Consider the following 23828-nt stretch of genomic DNA (forward strand, 5'->3'; position numbering starts at 1 on the left):
GATTATGGTAAGATAAATCACAAATATTTATCCAAACATTGATTTCCAGTTGTTAAAGACTTGAACAGTTGACAGGACAAAACAGATCAGAGAGTGCAACATGTAGTTAAGGGGATCTTTTGCCAGAAAGAATAAAATAAGTGCTGTCTCCAATGGAAATGCCAACAGTTCTTTGCTGAGCTTTGTTTGATATAACCTTGCCAACTTGAATTAATGTTTGAACACTGCTGAAACTCAAAGCAGGTAAAAGAACCAACACACCAGAAGGAAAATGGTAACTATGTGCACAGTGATGGACTCCAGGCTACCTACAAGTGCTTAGGAATGAGACTGGGGTTATAATAAGTAATTACAAAAATGTCAATTCTGTATTTGGCAGCAAGTATTAAAAAAGCTAATTTAATGTGTTGATAAAGACACAGCAAAAAAAAAGCAGAATTAAGCCATTGTATACAGTCATGATGGAACTATAACCTAATATTCTGTGTATGTCTGATGTTATTTTTAAAATGATACAGCAGAACTACACAAAGGTTCAGAAAAAAGCAATATGGATTACCAGAAAAGATCCTTCCAGAATTAAATAATTAAATAGACTAGGACTCTTCAGAGTCCTGACAGACATCTAAAAATCAGAGGAGGAAAGAAGGGAATAATTGCTCAGTCTTTGTAATACAAAGGCTGTGAAAGCTAACAAAATTACGACTTGGAGCACAAAAAACACCAATACTGACCTCCACCCCAAAAAAACACAGCAGAAAGAAAAGTTCCTTCACACAGGATCTAATAAGGTTAGAATTCACTGCCACTGGACATCATGGATGGTAAAAGCATAAGACAGAAACAATGGACAGTTTAAGAAATAAATTTGGTTTGAGAAAGAACCATAATCAGCAGAAATGGGAAGAATATCCTAGGGAGATATCCCTCCATATCATAGTCATAGGTATCCTCTCTTTCAGAGTATTTTATAATACCTTTAGTAGATGCTCTTTTCACATATTCATTTCAGCACTGAATTACTCTCAGGAGACAAATCCTGAGTTTTGAATATCAGGTCTTTTAAAAGACATTTGGCCTCAGTTCTATATGGATTTTCACCACTGCACACTGCAGCTCAGAGGATGACAGCACAGGAAATTTATTCAGAAATGCCTTAAAAATAATCTTTCTAGGTTTTTATCATGCTTATATTCAAAAGCTAAAGCTAGACAGAAAGAAAAACACTTAAGATGCTCAGATCAATCACATTCATGTTGGCACAAAAGGTATTTAGATTAGAAATACCTGTGTATGAGAGAGGCCTGGTGTTGGTGATCTGACGAGCTTTCATTGCTTGCTGCTGCTTTTCAAGAGCTGCTAACATGTCACCCAAATCTAACTGAACAGGGGTCTTGCTCTTCTTTCCAGCTGCTTTTGATAAAGCCTCCTACAACAGGAACATCACATGCAATAAATACAAAGAAATGGTGCCTGCAATGTTCTTTACAAAGAGATTACTGCTATTAGAGAGTAAGAGGAGCATCAGTAACTGATACTCCTCTTGACCAAGTGCTGGGGTGGGCAGGGTGCTACACACTTGAAGTTTTTTCTGTTCCATGCTTATCTCTGAATACTCTTGAGCTGTTGCAAGTGCTGCAGCCAAGGCCTTCTTCTTCTGACTTTTAGCACGCTTTGGTACAGAGGTTGTAATGGGAATTGGAGTTTGGACTATATTGATTGGAGAATTCTCTGGTAAGTCATCCAACTAGAATTTTAAACAAAATGCAAAAAAACCCCACAATTAAAAGACCTTTCTCTCCAGAATAGGTGGCATTTCAGAAATCAAATCACCCAAGGCTCTGATTACCAGTATGACATCCTAATTAACTACAGCTAGATGACATAGCAAGTTGATAAAACTAGGAACTTAGATTTCATTTTTGTATGGGAAAGCTATTCTATTTAGTTCCAATTACGGGTTCAGAAGGTTTTCCAGTCTGATTGCTAAATAAAGAATTTCCCCCTCCCCAAGATTTCACTTAGGATTGACTTTCCTGGAAAGCAGCCAAATAGATCAAGCATTCTATATGCAGGGTTCTGCAACAAAATATTTAAGTAGATCACTTACTAAAAAAAGTACCTTTCCAGCAACTGCTTCCACAGCCTTAGAGCAGATGCAGTCATTTGAAATGAAACTACACAAACTGTAATTATTTTGAAAAACTGACACCATTACTACTTATTTGCAGATTCAACAATTTCAGGAGCTGTCTGCATGAAAGCATTGTGATGCAGCAGTCCCTTCCAACTTGGGACAGTCTGTGACACTGAGTGCCTGTAACGTGTGTCTTACAATCTTCTTAGCGAGAAAAATCCTGAAGTTTTTGGGGTTTTTTAAGATGGGTTCCCTGCATCACTTATTTTAACTGGCATTTCTTTAGCATCCAAGGCTGGTAACAGTAACACCCCAAGATCATCACAATTACTGCAATGTAATTCTTGTAGCAGAGATTCATAAAAAAATTACACAAACTGAATAGTCTCAAAAGAGAGTGCTTTGCAAAACAGAATGACTACTTACTACTTTGGGTGAAATCTTTTGCTGGATGCTAGTACTTTTGCTGCTTCCATTATCACTATTTAGCTCTGGAAATTCATCTTCATCCTAAACAATGCAGAAATTAAGAATAGAAAGAATGGAACCAAAGTCATCTGAGAAGCATCATTGAAACTGCTCGAGGCAGAAAACCAAACTGAATCCCTAAGTCCTACATAAGCTAGAAGGGATTAAGCAACACTAATAGAAAATAATGAAAAATGAGGAAAGCATTTCTGTATCCAGACAGTATTTTTTTCTTAAAGAAGATTTTTCTTTTTTACACACACACACAAAAAAAATCCTATTACAATTAGAGGGGCTAAACCAGAGAACACACTAATTTCCATTCACAAGTGAACAGAAAAAGTTACTTGAAGGCTGCTTATTTAAATTGCCCATCACAGATAGTTCTAAATTACTGCAATTTCCACAACACCCAAATACAGGTCTCTTTCTGTACACAATGAGAGGATGATCTAATAAATTAGTGACCTCAACTGTACACCTCTTGGAGCCAGATGTTCTGTAACTTCCCATTGAGAACATCACTTATTCCACACACAACTTGCATTGCTACAATGTGGAAACAGTTTTCATAGGACAGTACCTCAAAATACAGAGGTTCAGGACTCTGCTCCACTCTGCTCGCCTGGCTTGTAGCTAAAGGTTTTTCATGTCGTTTCTGCAAACTCTGCCTTCTTTCTGAAGATGTGCTGTGATCTCTGCATCTGAATCCAGACTGAAAATAACAAATGCAATTGGTATTTCATAATTTCAATTTTTCAGTATGTGTAGGCGCATGCACATAAAGCTTTCTCATGTCTGCTAATTAGCAGCTAGGTACAGTTTTTAGAGAATAAGTTGTGCTTTGGTGGTTTAAATTTTTTTGGGGGGTGGGGGCCCTTTCTGGTGGGTTTTTTCATTGTCTTTTTTTAAAGCCTGCACAAACATTCTACAGACAGCACCAGATTATTCCTCCCCCTCAAGCCAATTCATCTTTCAATTTGTAACTTAAATAAAAAGGTTTCTTTTGGCCAAACACAAAGAAACTCAGGAGCTGCTGGTGACTCTAACAGACCTGAGGAACTGTCTGCAACCATGATCACTCCAAAGAACTTTCTCCCACTACATAATTATTCTGCATGCAATATATACTGCCCTTTCAACACATTTTTTATGATAATGCACATACACAGAGTTCTCTAAAGGCCAGAGACAGCAGCATAGTGGTAATAAGCATTCTTCTGTTTATTATGTAACAGGTTGGTGGAAACCCATGTGCAAGACTGGCTGGCAAAAACCAATGCATGACTTGAATTTCACATTTATCCTTACCTATTTCTCAAGAAAATTTCCTACAGACTTCATACCAATTTAATTTAAACAGAAAATAGCTTCTAGGACAATTCTGCCTTGAGGTACTGTGAATATGGCTGAGGCAACCTCACTTAAAACTCTTTGTGCCAGCTTTGTTTCTAAATATCTAAAAAAACTGCCAGATTTAGAGTCTAAACTGTGACTGGATGAAAAAGTCTGGTTCTTCCTACTCTCCCAATGCCATAAACTAACAATAGTGGCTTCCAAAGCCTCTGATTTGACAACAGGTTATAAAAAGATTCAGAACTGCTACACAGCCAGATACAAGCATCCACAAACTTCTTTATATAATAAACCCACAGTTACCAAACAGGAAGATTCAAGACAATTTAACAATTCCATCTAAAAACCTAAACAGGCCAAGCTGGCTCACATAATGTTTGCACAAACAGGCACACTTATATGAAGCTCAGCTTTCTGGTCTGCAATAACAGAGTTCAATCAAAACCTATGTTTAAACAAAGGCAAATGTTTCAGCCTACTTTACACCCCTCTGGACCACCTGCCCCAATAAAATCTCTCAAAATTAGGAAGACCACCTTCTTCCTCCTCACATACTAATTACAGAAATCGTGTCCCACTTGAAAGAAGTTTCACAGAAAGATATTCAAACTTTAGCATGAAAGAATTTTAAACCCATTAAGAAATAATAAAAATGCTAAAAAAAAGGTATGCTAATGCAAATTTTTAAAAGTAAGTTTTGAAGACAACAGGAGTGACAACACAAGATTCTAGTTCACCACCACATCAGAATCTTTCTTTAGAAAGTTTGAGGATTTTTTTTCTCCTGAAGCGTGAATGGGTCAAAAACTGAACTAACTTTTCTACACCCATGCTGCCTTCATTTCACAGGTTACTTTATATATGCAATGTTCTTCCTGGGTAGATACATATAAAGAACAGGCTATAGGCAGAAGACTGTCAAGGACATTCAATTTTATATCTATATATACACACACACATATATATATATATACACATACATACAATAGATACATAGCTCAAAGAACATACCAGTTAGAAATGTGCAACTAGACTTTAAGGTTGAGTTTCTATACTGTTTTCATTAAATATTTTTTGCATGTTTATTTTATAATTCCTTTCCAAGTCCTTATTTTCACATATTACAAAAACCCCCAAATACTTCAGTTTAGAATCATTGACAACATACCTGTGGATTATTTCTTTGCTCAGCTTGTCTTCCACCTCTAGAAAAGGTCTGAGTTTTTTCAATCCAAGGCTTTTTTTGAGTCGCTTGGGAATTTACATTAGCCCAACTTATACCAGCTGAAAGAGAAGTGCCATCTATGAAAAACTGAATTAGCATCCGGAATATATCACAATGATTCATATGCCACCAGAGCCAGGAACACAATTCTGATACAAATAAAGTTCTTGGAGAAAGTCTAATTCTCCTGTGACAACATTTACTTCTGTAGCTATTTTCAGATGTTGGCAGAGTCACCTTTATGGAACATTCAAGCTGCCAACAATTGATCACCACAAAGCAGTAAGAAAGGAAATCTCAGGTTCACATCCATACCAATTTCAGTTCAGTCATAAACAGCAGTCCCTGGCATTACCTGCTACTACCAGACTAATCAAACTATTTGTTCATGGTCTATTTAAAGCTTCTAAAAAGTATCAGTGCTTCTGAAACAGAGAATGAGAACTCCTTGGCTCTGTTACCACCCAGGTACGAACTGCAGCCCAACAAGTTAAGGAAGCCTGAAGACAAACTAAACAGAAGCACAGCTTTGTCTGAATGCTTCCACTGGAGTCTCTAGCTTTTTTAACCCATTAAAGAAAGGCAGCTATTAATAAATCATTAATGATAGCTATACACTTGTTCATTCAGCAAGTAACAGGTGTCTTGGTGGAGGTGGTTGGAAATCACAGTAAACATACATGCTGAGAAGCTAGAGCTGAAGTAGATCAAGAAGTGGTTCCTAGCAAAATGTAAAGCAAAAATACAAATGCAACCATGCCAAATTTTAAACAGCTCACCAGTCAAGACAATGCTTACTTGTATTTATCGATGGTTCTACAACCTGAAAAGGAAAAAACCAATTATTTTAGTAACTTTCATTAGTCTGTAGGCTACAAATATAGTTAAGTTACTCAGTTATGTTTACATACATTCATTGCACAAGAATCTGTATTTCTTGAAGCCATAGCTGCAGCCTGGTTATTGCCATGCTTGGGACTACAATAGCCACTGTCACTGTCAATGTCTGCTTCACTTGCACCCTGTTCACTGGAGGACTCTGCAGCAGGGTGAGAAGTTCTCCTGCGCCTGCCTTTTGACTTCCAAAGCATCGTGGAGGCGCTCTCAGAAAGTGACTTATTGGCAATATCTGAAGGAAAGTCTTCAAGAAACAATAAAAATAAAATTACTTGTGCAGGAATTGATAAGAGACATGAAAAAGCTACGCATCATAAAAACATTTAAAAAGCCAGTTTTTGCATTAAACCAGCACTGAATTTAAATTATGTCTAGGTCCAACTGTTATTAATAAGCAACTCCTTCAAGAGCTGGCAAAGTCTCTGCAGGAGTACCATATCACTGCAACATTATAAGGTGACATACTGAGTTGGTATCTGCAACCATCAGCACCTTTTCTTCATTATCCTTTTGAGCCACAAAGACTTCTCTTAAAAGCTGCATCTGAATCAGGTCCACCCTCTTTTAGAAAAGATGACAACTGACATGTAGTTCTAGTTATTTCATACACCCAGAACTTAAGAAACAAATTACCTGTTTGCTGTGATGCATCAACCAACAAAACAATCTTTGATCTGTTCTCAGGACCTGATGAACTGGTCTCCTTTTGAGTGGCGACATTTTTCACTGGAGGACGTTTATTTTTTATGTGCATCTGTAACTGCTGTTGCTGTTTTCAAACATTGCCACACACAAAAAAAAAGTTGATTAAAAAAAAATGAGATACGTGCTTCCTGTGCAAAGACATTTTCTTTATACAGTTCTACTTATCCTATTCAAAACCAGACTTACTTTTTGAACAACTGGTCCCCTGTTACTGCTTCTGCTCCGCTGAGTGGACAATGGGAAGACCTGGCCTGACGGGCTGGGACGCTCAGTGCATTCTGCAGTAACTGTACTTACAGCATTTGCTGTTTGAAAGGGTGCAGGATAGGGGGTAGGAAAAGGATGATAGAAACCCATGACCTGAGCACATGGTGCTGGCATCAGCTGATAGTAAGTATATTCTGTAGAAACAGGTGGCTGTGCAGGTATTATAGGATAAGCAAGGTATGGTCCTGCAGGATTTGGGCTGGGTTGCTGCCATCTGATGTCATTGTTATATAATGGAAACTGTCTATAAAAAAAACAAAAAGGAAAGAAATTGCTCAGTAAGTCTTCCCTCTCTGAAATAAAATTCAGACCTTTATTACCCCTTCAAAAACAACAGTTCTATTATAGTAAGTTCCTAAACTCAACTAGTTTTTTAAACTAGTATTTTAACTATATACGTGAAGAAAACTGGATATACCTACACTCAGTACTGAATCAGCTGTGTACTGTTTCACCATGGCAGGACCCAAGCTGGACACCCAAAGCCTTGCTTCATTCAGAGAAGCATCAGAGATTCTGACAAAAAACTTCCTGACTGCCCTGGAAGATCCAAGAGCACAGCAGATACCTTTGGGAGGGATTTGCACCAGACCTCCACAGCCAGGAAAAAGGCAATAAAGAATATGAATGGAGAAAAGCAGAGGGAAGAAAACAAATAAAAAGACTGGGGACAGAGAAACTTCATCCTCACACATGACGGGTCAGAAGATTAAATATGGTGAACAAAAAACCTGAATATACAGCCCATAATCACTGACTCCTCTGAAGCCTACTACAAGCTCCAACTAATTTAAAAACAGATCATCTGATCTTCATCCACGAAGAGCACAACCATTTATTACCTGTTGGATTGATTTTCCTGTACAAATGGATAGCAAGTGATCAGGTAGCTAGGGATTGGAGTTGGTTCCATGCCATTAATTCCTCCACTGTCGTTAGGAAGCGCCATTGGAATCATTAGTGTTTCTGGACCCTTCTTCTGAGGAATAAATGGTTCTACTTCAGCTGACAGCTTGACATTCTTAAGAGAAAAGAAAGCATGTCTTCATTAATTACAATCATAAATTGCTTGGGAAAATTTAGATTCATAAAGTTGTATGCAAAGTACCACGAACAGCAGGCAAATGGATGACAAGGCTACAGGATTTCTGCAGTAAACCAAGAGAGGTGGAAAACAGTTGGCAAGTGCTTATTGCATCCTTCCAATCAATGCAGGGTGTAATACAGATCACCAACATTTAGCATTTGTGTTAACCTTTACAAGTGCAATACAAACACTAATTAATTTAAAAAGGACTGAAGTTCAGATCTTGCAGAGGATATATGAGTCTGAGCACAGAACAAAACCAAATTAGCACTGTATGTGGAGCACAGTTACGTAGGCTTTCAGAAGTGAAACCAGCATATGGAAGATGTAGTAATGCCTGGCCTGCTCTACAAAATTGACCGTGTTTCTAGGCAATTATAAAAAAGACTTTTCAGCACTAAGCCATAGTTTTACTGCTAAGAGATGATGCACCACAGAAGAACCTTCCCCACACATTCTATCTGCACTATTTTAACATACTTTCAATTGTTAAGATTATGATTAAATGTTGTCATGAAGAAGGTATTACAGACGGCTTAGAAATAAGTTTTAAACTTTATGTTGGAACAAAAGTATCTCCCCCAATCCTGAAGGGATCCTTAGTTTAAGATGGTTGGTTTTGCTCACATTTTTGGTTTTGTACAACATAGCTGCATCTTACACATAAATAATGAAAAATGCTCTATTGAGTAAGACAATTGCACATCCAAAGACCACTCAAATTCTATATTCCATTATAATGTACATTCAGATGAAAATAATCTTTTTTTTTAAATGAAGATTTTAGCTTAATTATACGTGTCTCACACGTATAATTACCTCATGGAATACCAAATCCTAAGAAGATTCTTTCTAAAGCAGACAACGACTCCAGACCTTTTTCCTTCCATATGCCTAAGAAATAATCTCGAAGGTAACACATAACCTGTGTGACTGCATGCTCTTACTGTAGAAAAAGGAAATCCTAAAGGTTTACTGAGGACAGTCTTCTATCCTTGCTACTACCTACAGAACATCCACATGAGCCAAAACAGTTAAATGGGAGCTCTGGAAGTATGGCAAGTAGTCCCACACCTACTGCACGCTTCTTAGTCCATGCCTTTGTTCTGTGTCACATCCACAATCCATCCAGAGACTGCCTTCCCATCCAATATCTGAATCTCCAAGTCCCCGAAACTTATTCTACTTAAATAAGATCCCATACTGGTTTAGCAGCATGGGAGTGGAAGAGGTGGGAAGGGCAAGTCCAAACATCTTTTTGAAAATACAGTTGTCCCAGTGAGAAAAGTATTTCTTTCAAACTAACATGACATACTGTTCTTGGCAGAAAAATATTTTTTAATGACTGTTCTGAAAGTGCTTATGGCTATAATGTGGAGATATATATATATATATACAGATGGAATATAATATATGGAAGGATGTCCCATCCCTGGAAACGTTCAAGGCCCACCTGGATGGGGCTTTGAGCAACCTGGTGTAATGGAAAGTGTGCCTGCCCATGGCAGGGGTTTGGAACCAAATGATTTTTAAGGTCCCTTCCAATGCAGGGCAGTCTGATTCTATAAGCACAGACACAGAAGTATCACTACTGCTGTACAACAGGTCTGCATTACAGCTGAACAATCACCTTAATATCAATTAAATGCATTTCTTTATCATTAGTAGAGGGTCAACATTCCTTTCTTCTACAGTAACTCTTCTCCAATTCCTGAAGTTCCATTCAGAGGAATAGCTGTGGAGCAGCTGTAGCACCAAACTTGTGCAACACAAATCAAACAACAGGCTCTACCCAGAGCTTCCTCTCTGGCCTTGGGCACATCCCTCATATGCCTCGTGACTTGTCTACCCCTCTGCAAAGCTCCAAAGCACCCTCCTCAACACAAGACTTTTCCTAAATTTTTTTTTAGAAGTGTTTATGTACCATGATCACATAATAACTAACAGAAATACCAACGGTGAAATCCCTCCCTGAAAGCTAAGAGGATTTTTTCCATGCTATTTCAAGACTGTCAGGCAAAAATATTTGCTTAAGAATAGATTCAGTTATGGGCTGGCCTACAAAACTATATCAGAGATTACTGTGGCTTGGAAGAAACACACAAGGATTATTAAGTCCAACTCTTTAGTGAACGGCCCATATGGGGATTGAACCCACAAGCTCAGAGCCAGTAGCACCCTGCTCCAACCAACTGAGCAACCTAAACATTAAAGGAGCACACCAAAAGTGCTTCATCCACAGAACACACAAGAGTAAAACCAGGATGAGTGCTTTAGAAATGTGGTATTCCTAAGGAAACACTGAAAACTGTCAAACAACTGTTCCTAACCCGCTGCTCACTATCCTATCACAACACGTCAAGTGAACTTTCGCCAACACATCAATAATAAACTCTAGTACTGGCTCAGAAAAGAGTCAAAACATTCTATTTGTCATTCACGTTGGGACCAGATTTCCCGTTTTAAAGATCTTTCCTGTCTGGTTGTCTGCTCTTCCTTTGGGAGATTGATGTGAAAATACAAGAATCATTCTTTATTGACAAGTCTCTTGCAGAATGGTCTCACTACAGTGATTTTTGTGATATTGTACTACATCACTCATTATTAGAATTATGAGTGAATAGTCTTTCACATCAGATACTAAGAACAACTTTAACTGATCAAAGCAGAAAGCAAGTGAGTGATTCCCACCTGCAAGGTGGGAACAGCAAAATATTTCCTGTCAATTGCCAAAGATAATCCCTACCTTATTTTTACATCCAAGGTGGATTGGATAAATTTTGATTTATTTCAATCCGTCCAGCAAAAAAAAAGGGTATGTTGGGGTGTTTGGTTTTTTAAAATTTATTTTAAAACCTCCATAAGATGCAAAACTCTTATCACATAATTTTATGATTTTAGGAAAATAACTCACATTATTCTGCTTGATTTTGTTAGGTTCAAACAATTCAGAGATGCCCAAACTAGAAAGACAACTTTGATTCTTCCTTTCCTGTTGCCCAGTCTCTTATACAGGTTATGATTACTATTGCTATGACAGAGCAATTGCCTGATATATTTAATTATCATTTTCTGTACAGCTCATAACAAGCTCAGCTTACCTTTAATAGTAAAATAAAGGTACAGCATATCCTGTAATCATAAACACATATGGGTGTATTTTAAAGTTAGTTCCTTTTTTTGCTTGCAGAACTTAGGGAGTGTCTGTTATTTAAAGGAATCAAAACTGCATTTCACATACCTTTTACATGCATTATACCTTAAACATTTTTCTTGTGCAGTTTAGTCTGCACCTACAGGTTTGGTTGGTTTATGACGGTTGGGTTTTATTTAATCCTTTCAAGAAACTTGTTTCGGCACAGATTTTAGGGTAAACCTCTGTTTTCAGACTTTGCATGTTGTTCTGTGATGCACACACACATATATATGCCAACTCATCAAAACAGAAACTGAGAACTTAACCTCAGCACAGGTTTCAAAATCATTCTGTAAGCACAACACATCCAATCCTCAGCACAACTTACACATTTCATTAGAAAACAAGGCCCCATTTCCACTTCAGGATAGAAAACAGAAAGACAGCTCAAGTGTATTACCAACTAAACTAAATTAACTTCAACATATTGCTTCCTTAGAGCATTTTACCAGTCTTTCAAAAATACTTCAAGAGTTCTGTGTTACATAGGATGTGTCATCAGATAAGGGCAGTAAACCAAACTTAAAGCAAAAAGGGGAAACAAATGTACTAAGTCAGGTCAGACTGCTTACTAAACCAAAACATAAACAGAATTAACTCTCCAGGGTGATTCTCCAGACATCTCAGCACATTTCACAGATGGCTAGTGGTTTCACTGGACAAGTGAGGGAAACAAAACAGCAACACTAAGTAATTTGTCCAAAGTTATCTTAGGAGATCTTTTTAGGACTATAGATTTCTCAGTTAGGAGGAAATGTTGGTAAAGACAGACAGCAAAGCACCTCCTCTTTTTGATAAATGGCCTTGATCCTTCATAGTGTAAGGAGAGAAAGTGAAACCAAAAAAAAAAAAAAAAAAAAGAACCATCCATCAATTTAGTATCAAGGAAATGTGCTGCTAATTTCTCACTGCACTGGACAAGCAGAAGGTATCTCCTACCGAAACTTGTTATTTCTTCTAACAGGAAAGGCTCTTCTGGTGAGCTACAGAAACAATAATGCCAAATAAGCAGTTTGTTGGTGGTGGGTTTGGTTTTTTAAATACTGATGTGCTTAAGACTCAGTGGAAAATGCAAGCAATAACAAACGAAGTGAACTCCAGAACACAAGACAAGCTCCTTTTTATTTCAGATTAAACAAGAAAGTGCATAAAACAAAGTGCATGCAAATCTATGTGAACACAATTCCTCAGAGATTTCACCCACACAGTACAAATGGAGTGCCAAGCACATACGAACAGCACAAACAGGACTGATCATGCCACTGGTTTGTAACCACAGACAAGAAAGATTTGTCAAACACGGAAGGATTTGGGGGAAGGCTGCTACACTTTCCCTAATCCTTACAACAGAGCACTTGTGATACAAGCTTATGCTTTAACTGCCCTCACAGTATTGAGATTCATTCTAGTCCACATCCTCTAAAATAAATTAGCACCTTGCCACTGCCATCAGTAAATGCAGGGTCAGACCTTAATACAAAATACTAAGTGGTTTGATCAGGCAATCTAAAAGCAAACACTGAAAATACTGCAAGACTGAACTTAGTTTTGAGTGCAACTTTTTCATGTTTGTTCAACCTTTCATATCACAAAGCCAAACAAAACTTTATTGAAATCAACCTTTGATAACCGAACTCAATTCTAAATATAAATTTAAGTCATGCTGAAACATCAGATTTTCAATCAGCTGCCTATTAACAGAAGCATGCCCCTTCAAAAGAAACCAAGATCTAGACAGAAGTCTCTTTTGTGGATATCCCTAGTTTCAATTTACAAAATGTTTTGCAGTAGCTCATTACATATTTCAGTCCAACAATTACAAGTCTTTCAAGACAGCATATATACTGAAGAGCTCCTTTGTTTCTTATATAAAAGCTACTGTAGTCATCAACAGCTGCAAAGACAGAAGATGACACAAGCAGGAACAGACTGGTAAACTTTGTCCTATAGTTATAGCACTGTACATTTAATCTTAGAAAACTTTTTGTTCATTGTAGCTTAATGTCATTCAGCATTTTCCATTAAATAGGATCTCTGTCATCCTGCTCTCAGAGGAGAATGCTTAGATATCAATCTCACCATTTACAGGGTGAGAAAATAGACACAGATGCCACATCTCAGAGGGCTATAATAAAATCAGCTGTTTTACTGTCTCAAAGTCTGGAAACAAGAAGTCTCATCCCAAACATAAAACAAAAATATAGCTCAAACTTTTGGGGTTTTTTTAAGAAAAACAATCCTGTTTCTGAATTCTGGATTTCATCATTTAAACACTATGTTAGTAGTAAGGCAAGTCACAGTTCATCTATTTTAAGATAAACTTTACAAATATGGAAGTCATTGTTTCTATAATTAGTTGCTTCTAAGTGGCAGATACCTCGGGAATGGTAAATATGCAGTCCAACTGGAAACACCAGCAGCAGGCCATTTAACGAAGCACAAAATTTAATCCTCCCTATTTACATTTCACATAGTAATTTCAACACAGCACTTAAAGCAAATACACTATGAAGTGAGTCTTTCCCTTCTCCCTCAGCTCATAAAAAGGAAATCATGCATAATTCTCTTCCCTTTCATAGGATTAAGTATCATGATCAGAACATAACAAAGCTAAATATCTAACATTTTTACCTATATATAGAAAACAAGCAAGTGGCACAATGTGACAAGCTGGCATGTTTAAACTCAAGGCCAGAATATTCTAAGAAAAAAAGGGGAGGAAAATACAACTTAATACTTACCCTTACACAAAGCTTGTCCAAAGGTAAAAAAGCTACCAAAAGGAACCTCTTCACTTACCTACTCTACAGCATTTAACAGTACAAACTCCTAAACTCATGCTATCCATATGAAGTAGTAATACTTTAATGCTTTATAGAAAGTGTACTAAAAGGATTAATCCAAAGTATTTATGCAAATCAGTTTCCTGATCTCCACAAACTAGTCAAGGATAAATAATGTTGTGCTCAAACAGTTAAGATGTTAATGGAATCACATCAATAATATTTAAATTCACCAGAGAAGATATTCTAAAATAACACAATACAAAACTCTCACAAAATCCAAACTGTTTTGCCCTTGCAAGGTTCAAGAGAAAGCAATGTGCAAACAGTACAGGAAATCAGACATTTTCCAGTTTGCCTCATTGAAAAACCTGCCATGGGTAAGAAACACCGAAGGAAAACGGATAGGATAAAGAGCACAAAACATTGATCTAGATCTACTTCTATGGCAACCATATTATCAAGCCACCTGTTGAGTGGTCAAGAATAGCAGAGGCAAGCAGAACAGGCTGTCTTTAAGCAATACTAAAAGAAAACACAGGTCACTGATTTTGCAACTTCACCTGATTTCTCAACTGTACTAAAGGAATCAAATGTCTTAATCACGGGGCAAGACAAAAGTATAAGACTGAGAAAAATCAAAGCACAGCAGTACCTTTGAAAGAGGAAGTTGTTTCTCTTTACTTTTCTACCATATTCTGCTTAGACAGAAAGAGCGTCAGAGGTCATCTGCTGAGTTTTGTCTCTTCTAGGAAAATAACCTACACTTAACTGCTGAAACCCATAGGCTTTTTAATGGGAACAGTTTTGTTCTGGTGTAGACAGAAGTAAACTTACCCACTACAAAAATCACAACTACTCCTATCATAAAATAATTGTTTATAAGCAGCTTTATTCTGTTTTCATCTATGTCAGCTGCCAAAATATCATAGAGCATATTAAACAAGTAAAACCATACCAGAATTTAGGTAACAGATCTTAAAGGCAATCCAAAAGCAACATCTTCTTATCAGTTAGGTGTCCAAATGATCTTGTGGAATGAAATCTCATACTGATTCACTAAGCCAACACCACTGTTTACCCATCAAAAGCAATTGTGATCTTCCTTTACTCTTGAAATACCACGCTAACACAGTACAGTAGTCCTAGCTGCTCATGCTCTAATTCCACAGTAGTTACTCCTATAAGCACATACAGTTACTGTACTGTGCCCGAGAGAGCATTCTGAGGGAAAGGAAGGAGAAAATGAGTACTGCTAACACACATTTGCAAGCTTTGCTATTCATTTATCAGATGTCACACAGTACAGGTACAGAAATGAGCCCAAATAAAGGAAAAATGAAATGGCTCCCAAAACTGATGCAACCTTACCAAACACGCTGGTAACAATGATTTCATTCAATTCTTACAGCACAAAAGGTTCAAACCCAAAGCATCTAGGAGTCTCCTAATCAAGATGCTACCGCATAATGAGAAGACAAAAGCAATAAGATTGTTGAATCATTTTAGAAACTCATCAGGTATTAATTATTTGTCTGCCTAGAAGCCTTACTAGTGGATAAGGAACCAACAGGACCAGATATGCTACAAACAGAATAAACAAGATCATTCCTGCTTCAGAGCTTAACTACACCTCCAAGCTGAAATACTGCACTTAGTTAAGACAATCACTCAGAGTCAATATTTTATACTGTAAATAACACAACAACTCTGTGTTTCACGAACTATTTTGACAAATGAAAAGAGAATGGTTTGATAAGGACATGTGTGTGAACCTCCAGTACTGAAGAGCTCAAGCAACAAGGATAAATATTTCACATGTGTACAGCAGTACTAATTACAGTTGAAACAAAGGGGAAAAAAAAAAAACAAACCCCACCAAAATCCAAGATTTTAAAGCAAAAAGTTCTACAGATTGGACTAACATAAACTTCACAGAAACAGATCCGTTTTTCTACGTGAAGGCAAATAAAAAGTATGAAAAAAAAAAAGAATTTAAAATCATTATCACACCAGAAAGCCCAAGGAGAAAGCCACAGTGGGAGCCATACTGCAATAAGACAAACTGTTCACCAACTTCCTTAGACATATGTACAGAATGAAAAGCAGTGTCTCTTTAGACACTGCTTTTATTAGTCATTATCTACTTTGCTACAGGAACCTGTGTTAATTTAGTTCTTAACCCTACTATTAGAACCCCTGGAGACACCAAAGCTGAAAACTAGGAAACAAAGAGCTGTAAATCACCAATTTTCAGCAAAATTCTGCTGAAACAGAAGCTTAGAAGTAATACCAGGCAGCTACAGATGACATCATTCATTTCAGATACATCATTTAGAACTACGTCCCGATGATGAAATATTTTATTGCACATATGCAACAAACCATACAAATTCTTAAGTCCCTGCTGATATTTCTTCATACCTATAATTTAAAAGGTCTTAAGAAAAATGCAAACTGATTACCTCGCACAGGCAAGTTTAATATGGAAGAAAAAAATACAGCGACCTGTAGAATTAGCGAGCTACACCCACGCAGCTACGAGGAGACCATCAGCTATGTCCTGTCACTGAAAACTTCAACCCGACCCTGACGTTTACAGGATTTCAACAAGAGTGACACCTCAATTGTGTTACTAAGTTCTCAAAGAAACCTGCTTCCTTCTCAAGAAACCCAGTCTCTACTAATGACCAGGCAGGTTTAAACTAAATGTCACTAACTGCAATGCTTCCCTAAGCTCGAAACAAAGCCTAAAGGAATAGGCGGGAGAAGAACAGAAGCGAGTTTTGAACTCCCTTGGAATTCCCAGGGGAGCCGCTCCCGGGTTCCCGGCTCCCCCGGACAGCCGGACCGGGCGCGGCCTGACGCTTCCCGCCCGGGGAGGGAACGGCGCCGGCGAACACACGCCGAGCTGCCGCTTCCAGCCGGGAGAACGCCCTGTCTGCACCTCCCGAGGGCAGCTCTCCGCCAGGGCGGGGCGGCAGTCCCTCACGGCCGGTCCCGGCGCCCCTCACGGCCGGTCCCGGCGCCCCCCGCCCCACAGGCCGCGAGCCGCGCCCCGCCCTGCCGTGCCCTGCCCACCGCTCGGCCGCTGCCGACGGCCCTGCCGGGGCTGACACGGCCGGGCCCGCTCCGCTCCGCACCCTCACCGCCGCGCCGCCGCCCCTCCCGCGGCGGCTGCTCGCGGTCCCGTCGCACCTTGTCCGCTTTGTCCATGGCTCCAGCTGCACCGGGCGGCGGCTCTAATGAGGGCGGCGGAAGGCCCGGGCCGCCTCCCCCATGGCGCTGCTCCCCCGCCGCGCTCCGCACACGCCCGGAGCGGCGCCGGCCCCGCTCGCGGTTATCACGGGAACCGGGACCGGCTACGCCACGGCCGGGGCGGGACGGGCGGCGGGGAGGGACCAGCTGGGACGGAAGCCGGGCGGGCTCCGGCCGGGAACGCCTTCGCTCCCCCCCTCGGTGGGCGTTCCCCTGTCGCGTTCCGGCCGCCCGAAAAGCAGTGGGGCCGTGACCCGAGCGCTGCGGGAACCCGCGGGATCAGCGCGGAGAGCGTTGTTCCCCCGCCCGGGGCCGTTCCGCCCGCGGCGAGCGAGGGCGGCAGGCGCGCTGCGGGCCCGTCTGCTCGGGGGCGGCGCCGAGGGAGGCTCAGGCCGACGGTGTCCTTGAAATTATCTGGAGCACCGAAGGAAAAAAAAAAAAAACGCCAAACCTGCGATTTATTTAGAGGCAGAAATCTAAAAATGTCGCACCAGTGTCTGGAGTGCAAGGCCGAGCTGTGGAGCGCGTCCCCTGCGTGCAGGACCGCGGTGCCAGCAAAGCGGGGAGATTGTGAGACGGGGGTTTTGGCAGAGCTTGTGTGACGTTCCTTTATTTTGCTTCCCCGGTTTTAACATGTGGTTCATGATGAGTAACCCCAGCGAAATCCATGAGACCGTCTTCACCCCGAGCCTGGAGAATGGGAAACGCGTGTAGGAGCCAGTGCTGCATAACAACACATGATCCCGTACGTGCGTTCTGCAGGGGATGTCCCCGCATTTCATTACGCTAATAGGTCTGCTGCCTTGGGTTTAATGGAAATGAGGCATAATTTATTTACAACTTGGTTGATTCACGGCAAGGGGAAAAGAAAGCAGAACTAGACTAAGTGCCTTTGTGAAAGAAATATACAAAGGATATCCCAGAATAGACACTTGAGCACTTCCAGGTGAAATACATTATAAATGTATTATGTATTAATACAAGAATCAGGTTTCTGCTTGGCAGAGGTTGTTTTGAAGAATAAATGGCTTGCTTTTTAAAGAAACAAGTAAGAAAGCCTGTATCTGAATTTGACAGCAGTAAAAGCTATCAAGAATGTCTCGACAGAGCAATCTTGCTATACTTCCTCGATTGAACCTTTATAATTATTTAATCTTTCCAGATTTGTGCTCATGATACCGTGTAACAATTTTTCCTGCATCATAAAAATTTTATTTCTTGGATAAACCCACATAATTCCTTTTTTCTTAAGAGCTGCTCTTTAAAACTTCGTATGTAACATATGGGATTATGAAGATGGCTATTGCATTGCACAGCAAGATCTCATCTTGCAAACAGATGACACGAACAGAGAATTGTGCAGACTGTCACTGCCTTCTGTGCTATTCCATCCACATCAGCAGGATCACCATCCAAGTATAACTTTTGCCTAGAGGTCTGCAACATTACTTATGTTCTGTGATTTAAGTTTTCATGAGGTCGCAGTACACAAAATCATAGGTCCCATTGAGCATATGGGAAAGGGAGTGGGCCAGGTTGTAATCCCAACTAAATTTAACTTCAGGTTTTTACTAACTTCAGGGAGGACAATGTTTTACTACCAATGAAGAGAACAAGAGAGCTGCTGCAGTGCCCTAAATGATAGAGAAACCTCATCTGAACTGGTGAAGCTGCAGCAGTTGTATGCTTTACATGCACTTCTGTATCCCAGCAGTTTTCTTGACAAGATTAAATGGTCAGCAGAATTCACACAAAGGTTTATAGCACTGGGAAGCCCTTTCAAGGTGGTAAGACAGACTAATTTGAGGTTATGAGGTTGTGTTCCCAGCGGCTTTTGCACAATGTGATGTTATTTCAACATAAGAAGTCACGAAAGTAAAACTGGGGATTAAGCTGGTTGTACACAGAGTTTTCAGCTGATGCAATGGAACAGCATTTCATCAGTAATTGATGAACTCAAATATGAGATGGAAATCTACAGATAAATAATTATGAAACATAAGCCACCTAAACTTCATCTCACTTAAATGACAAATTTCTACTGAGCAAAATGTATTTCATTCCCAGTAGTTGAATGTGTTTTTCTTATTTGTGTGAAATTAGGTTGATTTATTTCAAACTTAATCACTTTTCATCTCCAAATAACGTGGGAGAACTTGCCTGACTGGACAGAAAACAGTGAAAAAATCCCACTGAAACAACTAGAACAATCGTCTTCTTGTATTAGCACACCAGTGTTTTAGTGTGGAATGCAGCTTAATTTGTTCAAATGGGTGCTGACCATGGAATATATATTATGACATTTGCTTAAGATAGTTGCTGTGTTTTTAAAAAATAATGACTCATTATGGCAAGGCTGTCCATTATGAAATTCTTCTTTTGTTCCCAAGATACATACCAACAGAAAGGTCACACTTGAAAGAGCTGTTATGCACACTGAAATAACAAGAATGTCTAAGATCTAAACTGGGCAGTAAGTAAACAGACATCAGATCTACATAAATCTATACAATATACATAATACAGAAGATCATGTTGGGTGACCTGAGTGGCCACTCATGTGAAAAAAAACTCAAGTCTCCCATAAAATTAACTGTGTTATCACCGAAAAGAAAAACAAACCAAAGCACTCAGAACCAGTTATGTTAGATCCTCTATCCACAGCTATCACAAATATGCCAGGGCATCTGGTTACATTATCATCTTGACCAAGTGTTGTGTAAGAGAACTCAACAATGTTACAGTGCTTAAGGAAGCCATCAAAAAATTCTAAAAACCCTGTTGAATTTAAACACACTTGGTAACTGATTTTGAATACTCAATCGTAAGGGTCCGGTTCTCAAATCTGGCAATATGTAAACAATTACTGCTACTTCTTTGTTGCAACACAGAGTAAGTGAATAGCTCATAAGCAAAAATGATGGGCAAACTCAGCAGGTGCTGACTGCAATTTTGCTAGTAAGTTTTTGGCTTTATTGCTGCATCTGCTGAGTAGTGGAGATACCCTTCCTGAACACAATGGAGGACACAGATCAAATGAAGAAGAAAATCTAGGTCGACACAAAAATAAAAAATGGGATTCTAAACCAAAATATCTCAGTAATATGGAAAGGCACTTGGCAATGACTGTATTCAGAATTCAAATCACAGGATTACAAGCAAATGTAACAGCACATGTGTGGCTACTCACGCCCTTACTTACATGGGCTCTACTTACATCTGGTGGGTACAAAGTCCTACGAAACACATAAGGATGTGATTACACACGTCTCACTGAAACCAAGGCAGATTCTTATATGGAAAGCTTGAACGTATGTATAGGCCTAATGGCACTGGCACAGAAGCATGAAAGGGTTGCTCAGAAACACCCTCCGCCCCCAGGTCCAGGCAGGCTCAGACTGAGCTCCATGGCAGTGGCACCACCTGAACAGGGACTGCAGCAGCACTAGTGGGGTCAGAGGCTGACATGGTGAGCAAGTGGAAAAGGCAGCAGGAAAGAAGCAGACTCCAAAATGAGTTTTACTGGCCAGGGACTAAAATCTTCAGCATAATTACTGAAAAAGACGAGTACAGAAAGCGAAGTATATCTTGGCAAGTAAAACCACATCTGGTGATGTGACATGTGGTGTCCTGCACAGGCAGCCATGGGCAGACACAGCAGGGAACATAACTGAAACCAAAGGGAAGGTGAGCTGGGAACTACTCCAGGAACCTGAGGATCCCAATTCCAGCAGCAACATGTGATTACTACCTGGCAGCAGCCAGAGTGAGCCCTGCCCTCGCACCCAGAGCAGCTGAGGAGAGAGAGGCAGCAGAGCCAGCCAGGACAGAACTGCCATGCAACTCTTTCTAACACAGCTGGGAAGGAATCAGCCTTTACTCTTGCAGTAATGCTTACACTTATTACATCTGAAATTTAGCACTACATATGCAATTATTCTAACACAGATAGTTTGCAATCTGCCTTACCACACAGTTAGAGGCATTTAAGATGATGATAATCCTTTCTTTGTATCTTAATTAACACTTAACTAGTTGACTAGCTTGTAATGTATTTTACCTAGTTCACTAACCTGGTTCTAAAATACATTCTTAGCACTTTGAAAGTAATAAAGTAACAGCTACACTTTTATATTTAAAATCCATATTAACATCTATATACAGAAATTTAGTTCAAATAATGGCTGTATTTTTGAGAAAGGGGTACTGTCCCAAGTGATGTCATTTTACTCCTTACATACAGTTCCTACTCAAGTAAACTAATTCACTACCTCTGAAAGAAAAAAATATAAAAATACAATCTTCAATTACAGATATAATGTTTTACAGCTAACAACTCCTGAGTAATTAAGAAATCAGAGTTTATTTACAGACTACAACTCAAATAACTTCATTATATTATTCTACTGGCTGCATTTCAGCTGCTTTGCCATTTTTCTGGGGTTTGTTGTTGTTCAATATATTTTCAGGCCTATTTAAAAGGAAAATGAATTAAATTGGTTTCAGATCCAATCCGTTAGAGTAGGGCTTTGAAATGCACAAAGAATACATTCCTTCAAAGTGTGTTTGATTAAAAATGATAAAAATCTAAAATGCAGACATAGCACCCACATCATCCCAGATTTGCCTGTTGTTCAGTTTTAAAGCATAAGCTGCCAGCAACTCAAAAGAAGGGTTTATATATACACAGCTTAATCACTGTTGTAATCTTATATAAGATTACAACAGGCATTAAAATGTTCTTTTGCAAACAGTGTTATGGTAACTAGCTAAAATGCCAGTTTGTCTTGTACCAACAGCAACAAGAGGTGTACAAAAACACCCAAGAAGTCGTGACAAGTGTGGCTCTGACAATTAACAACAGCTGCAGAAATTTAGTGACTGGACCCGAGACTGAGAATGCAGTGAGGCTGCTTACCATGTCTCAACCAACCTGCAAGTGCAATGGTGCTTCTTGAAAAAAAATTCATTCACCTCTTCCTTCAAGTGCTTGTTCACTTTTCCTGAGGAGACAGAAATGACACCAGAGCCAGATCTACCAGGGACTATAGGTGGGCTGTAGCAACTATTGGTGATTTCTGCTGCAGTTGTACGACAACAGAGCTCCTCAGTATTTCCCCAGAGAAAACCCTCATCTTCCAGGTTAAGAATTATGAGAACTCAGAAAAGGGTAGAATCCCTTAGGGATTATATAACTCTTCCTTATGTGCCTAGAGCACAGATGCTAAGGCACTGTATACATGAGTAAGAACTGAAGTATGCAAAAACACACAACCATTTCTTAGAGGTAGACTGACCCTTTTTCTGTCTAAAACCATTCCTAGCCCTCACTATTCAGATGGAGTCCTTCACTAGCTGGACTAGTCCTACAACAATTAGTCCTTCAGAACAAAAAGATAAAACAAGGGAACTAGATGGACAGGACAAGATTTACTGCAGTATTCCCACTTCCTTCCTGAAAAAACAATCTGAAAATGCCTCCCCAGCAGACATAGCTGAGAAGGAAAAGGTTACATCAGGTACAACAGACAAAGTCAAGAAGACTTTTTTTTTTTAAATTTTCAGTGATTGTAGGTTTATGCATAGCTCTCTTTTTCCCCCTCCTTTAGAAGAGAGGAGTTGTTCCTTCCCACTGCAAGGGTGGTGGGAGATGGCAGAGAAAGGAAACCTGCTCAAACAGCTCTCACTGTCCCCTGTCTCCATGAGAAGGAGAACCTTGAAATAGCTGTGACAATCCCTTGTCCCCATGGCAGGAAGAACCTTGCAAGATTTGCTATCCAAAATAAAGTCTCTGGATCTGTAGGTAAAGGTCCCAATGATTGTGCAGTGTTGTTAAGTTCAACTTCACATCACCAGGTATTACTGGAATTTTCAAACTCAAGACTACGTTACACATCACAGCATTATAAGGAAACAAAATACAAGGTGCTATAGTTAAATGTTACCTATAGATTGTACAAAGGGAAAAAACTTTGCTTAAAAATTTAAATTTTACTATTGTTTTAAGTAAGTGGATAAATTAAAAACACCTATTGGTAAAAAAAAATGAGTAAAGAAGAATCGCTCACCCAAGATGCAGCATCACGCTACTCATGGTACACATTAAGTTTTATGATGTAAACACTAGGAAAAAAAAATTAGTTGCTTTGACAATGCAGAGCAAAATAATTTTCTAAGGGATGTAACTATTCTTCAGATTGAAGTTAATTTTATCCTATTTAATTATACCCTGTTACCAATTTAAACCCTGCCCTAGAACACTGAGTTTACCATGCTGCCTGCCTTGCATGTATGTGATGGACATTTGTAATTTATTAGGTTTTTTCATTATTTTTGGGGTGTTGTTAATTACTCTACCTACAGATTTTTCTTTCCACTGTTACAGTGTCTGTGTGTGGCACTGCTTGTGTACCATCACACACTATTTATGTTTCACTATTTCAAGGGGA

At 39.3% G+C, this 23828-nt stretch overlaps 1 protein-coding gene across 1 annotated transcript in view; it reads right to left on the bottom strand.

The window, feature by feature from the left end:
* The window catches only part of SECISBP2L (SECIS binding protein 2 like), a 27691-nt gene extending 10221 nt beyond the window's left edge, over nt 1–17470 (bottom strand). Inside the window, exons 1-11 of the mRNA XM_082290619.1 lie at nt 17320–17470; nt 7898–8076; nt 6975–7299; nt 6717–6852; nt 6098–6327; nt 5985–6009; nt 5130–5245; nt 3189–3320; nt 2564–2647; nt 1580–1747; nt 1250–1429 (exon numbers count right to left, since the gene is read on the bottom strand). Coding sequence (XP_082146745.1) covers nt 1250–1429; nt 1580–1747; nt 2564–2647; nt 3189–3320; nt 5130–5245; nt 5985–6009; nt 6098–6327; nt 6717–6852; nt 6975–7299; nt 7898–8076; nt 17320–17337 — 1593 coding nt within the window. The 5' untranslated portion in view covers nt 17338–17470. The remainder of the gene's footprint in view (nt 1–1249; nt 1430–1579; nt 1748–2563; nt 2648–3188; nt 3321–5129; nt 5246–5984; nt 6010–6097; nt 6328–6716; nt 6853–6974; nt 7300–7897; nt 8077–17319) is intronic.
* Between the last annotated feature and the right edge of the window lie 6358 nt (nt 17471–23828).

The sequence above is a fragment of the Coloeus monedula genome, assembly GCF_965178545.1.
Source record: "Coloeus monedula genome assembly, chromosome: 14".
Classification (NCBI taxonomy): domain Eukaryota; kingdom Metazoa; phylum Chordata; class Aves; order Passeriformes; family Corvidae; genus Coloeus; species Coloeus monedula.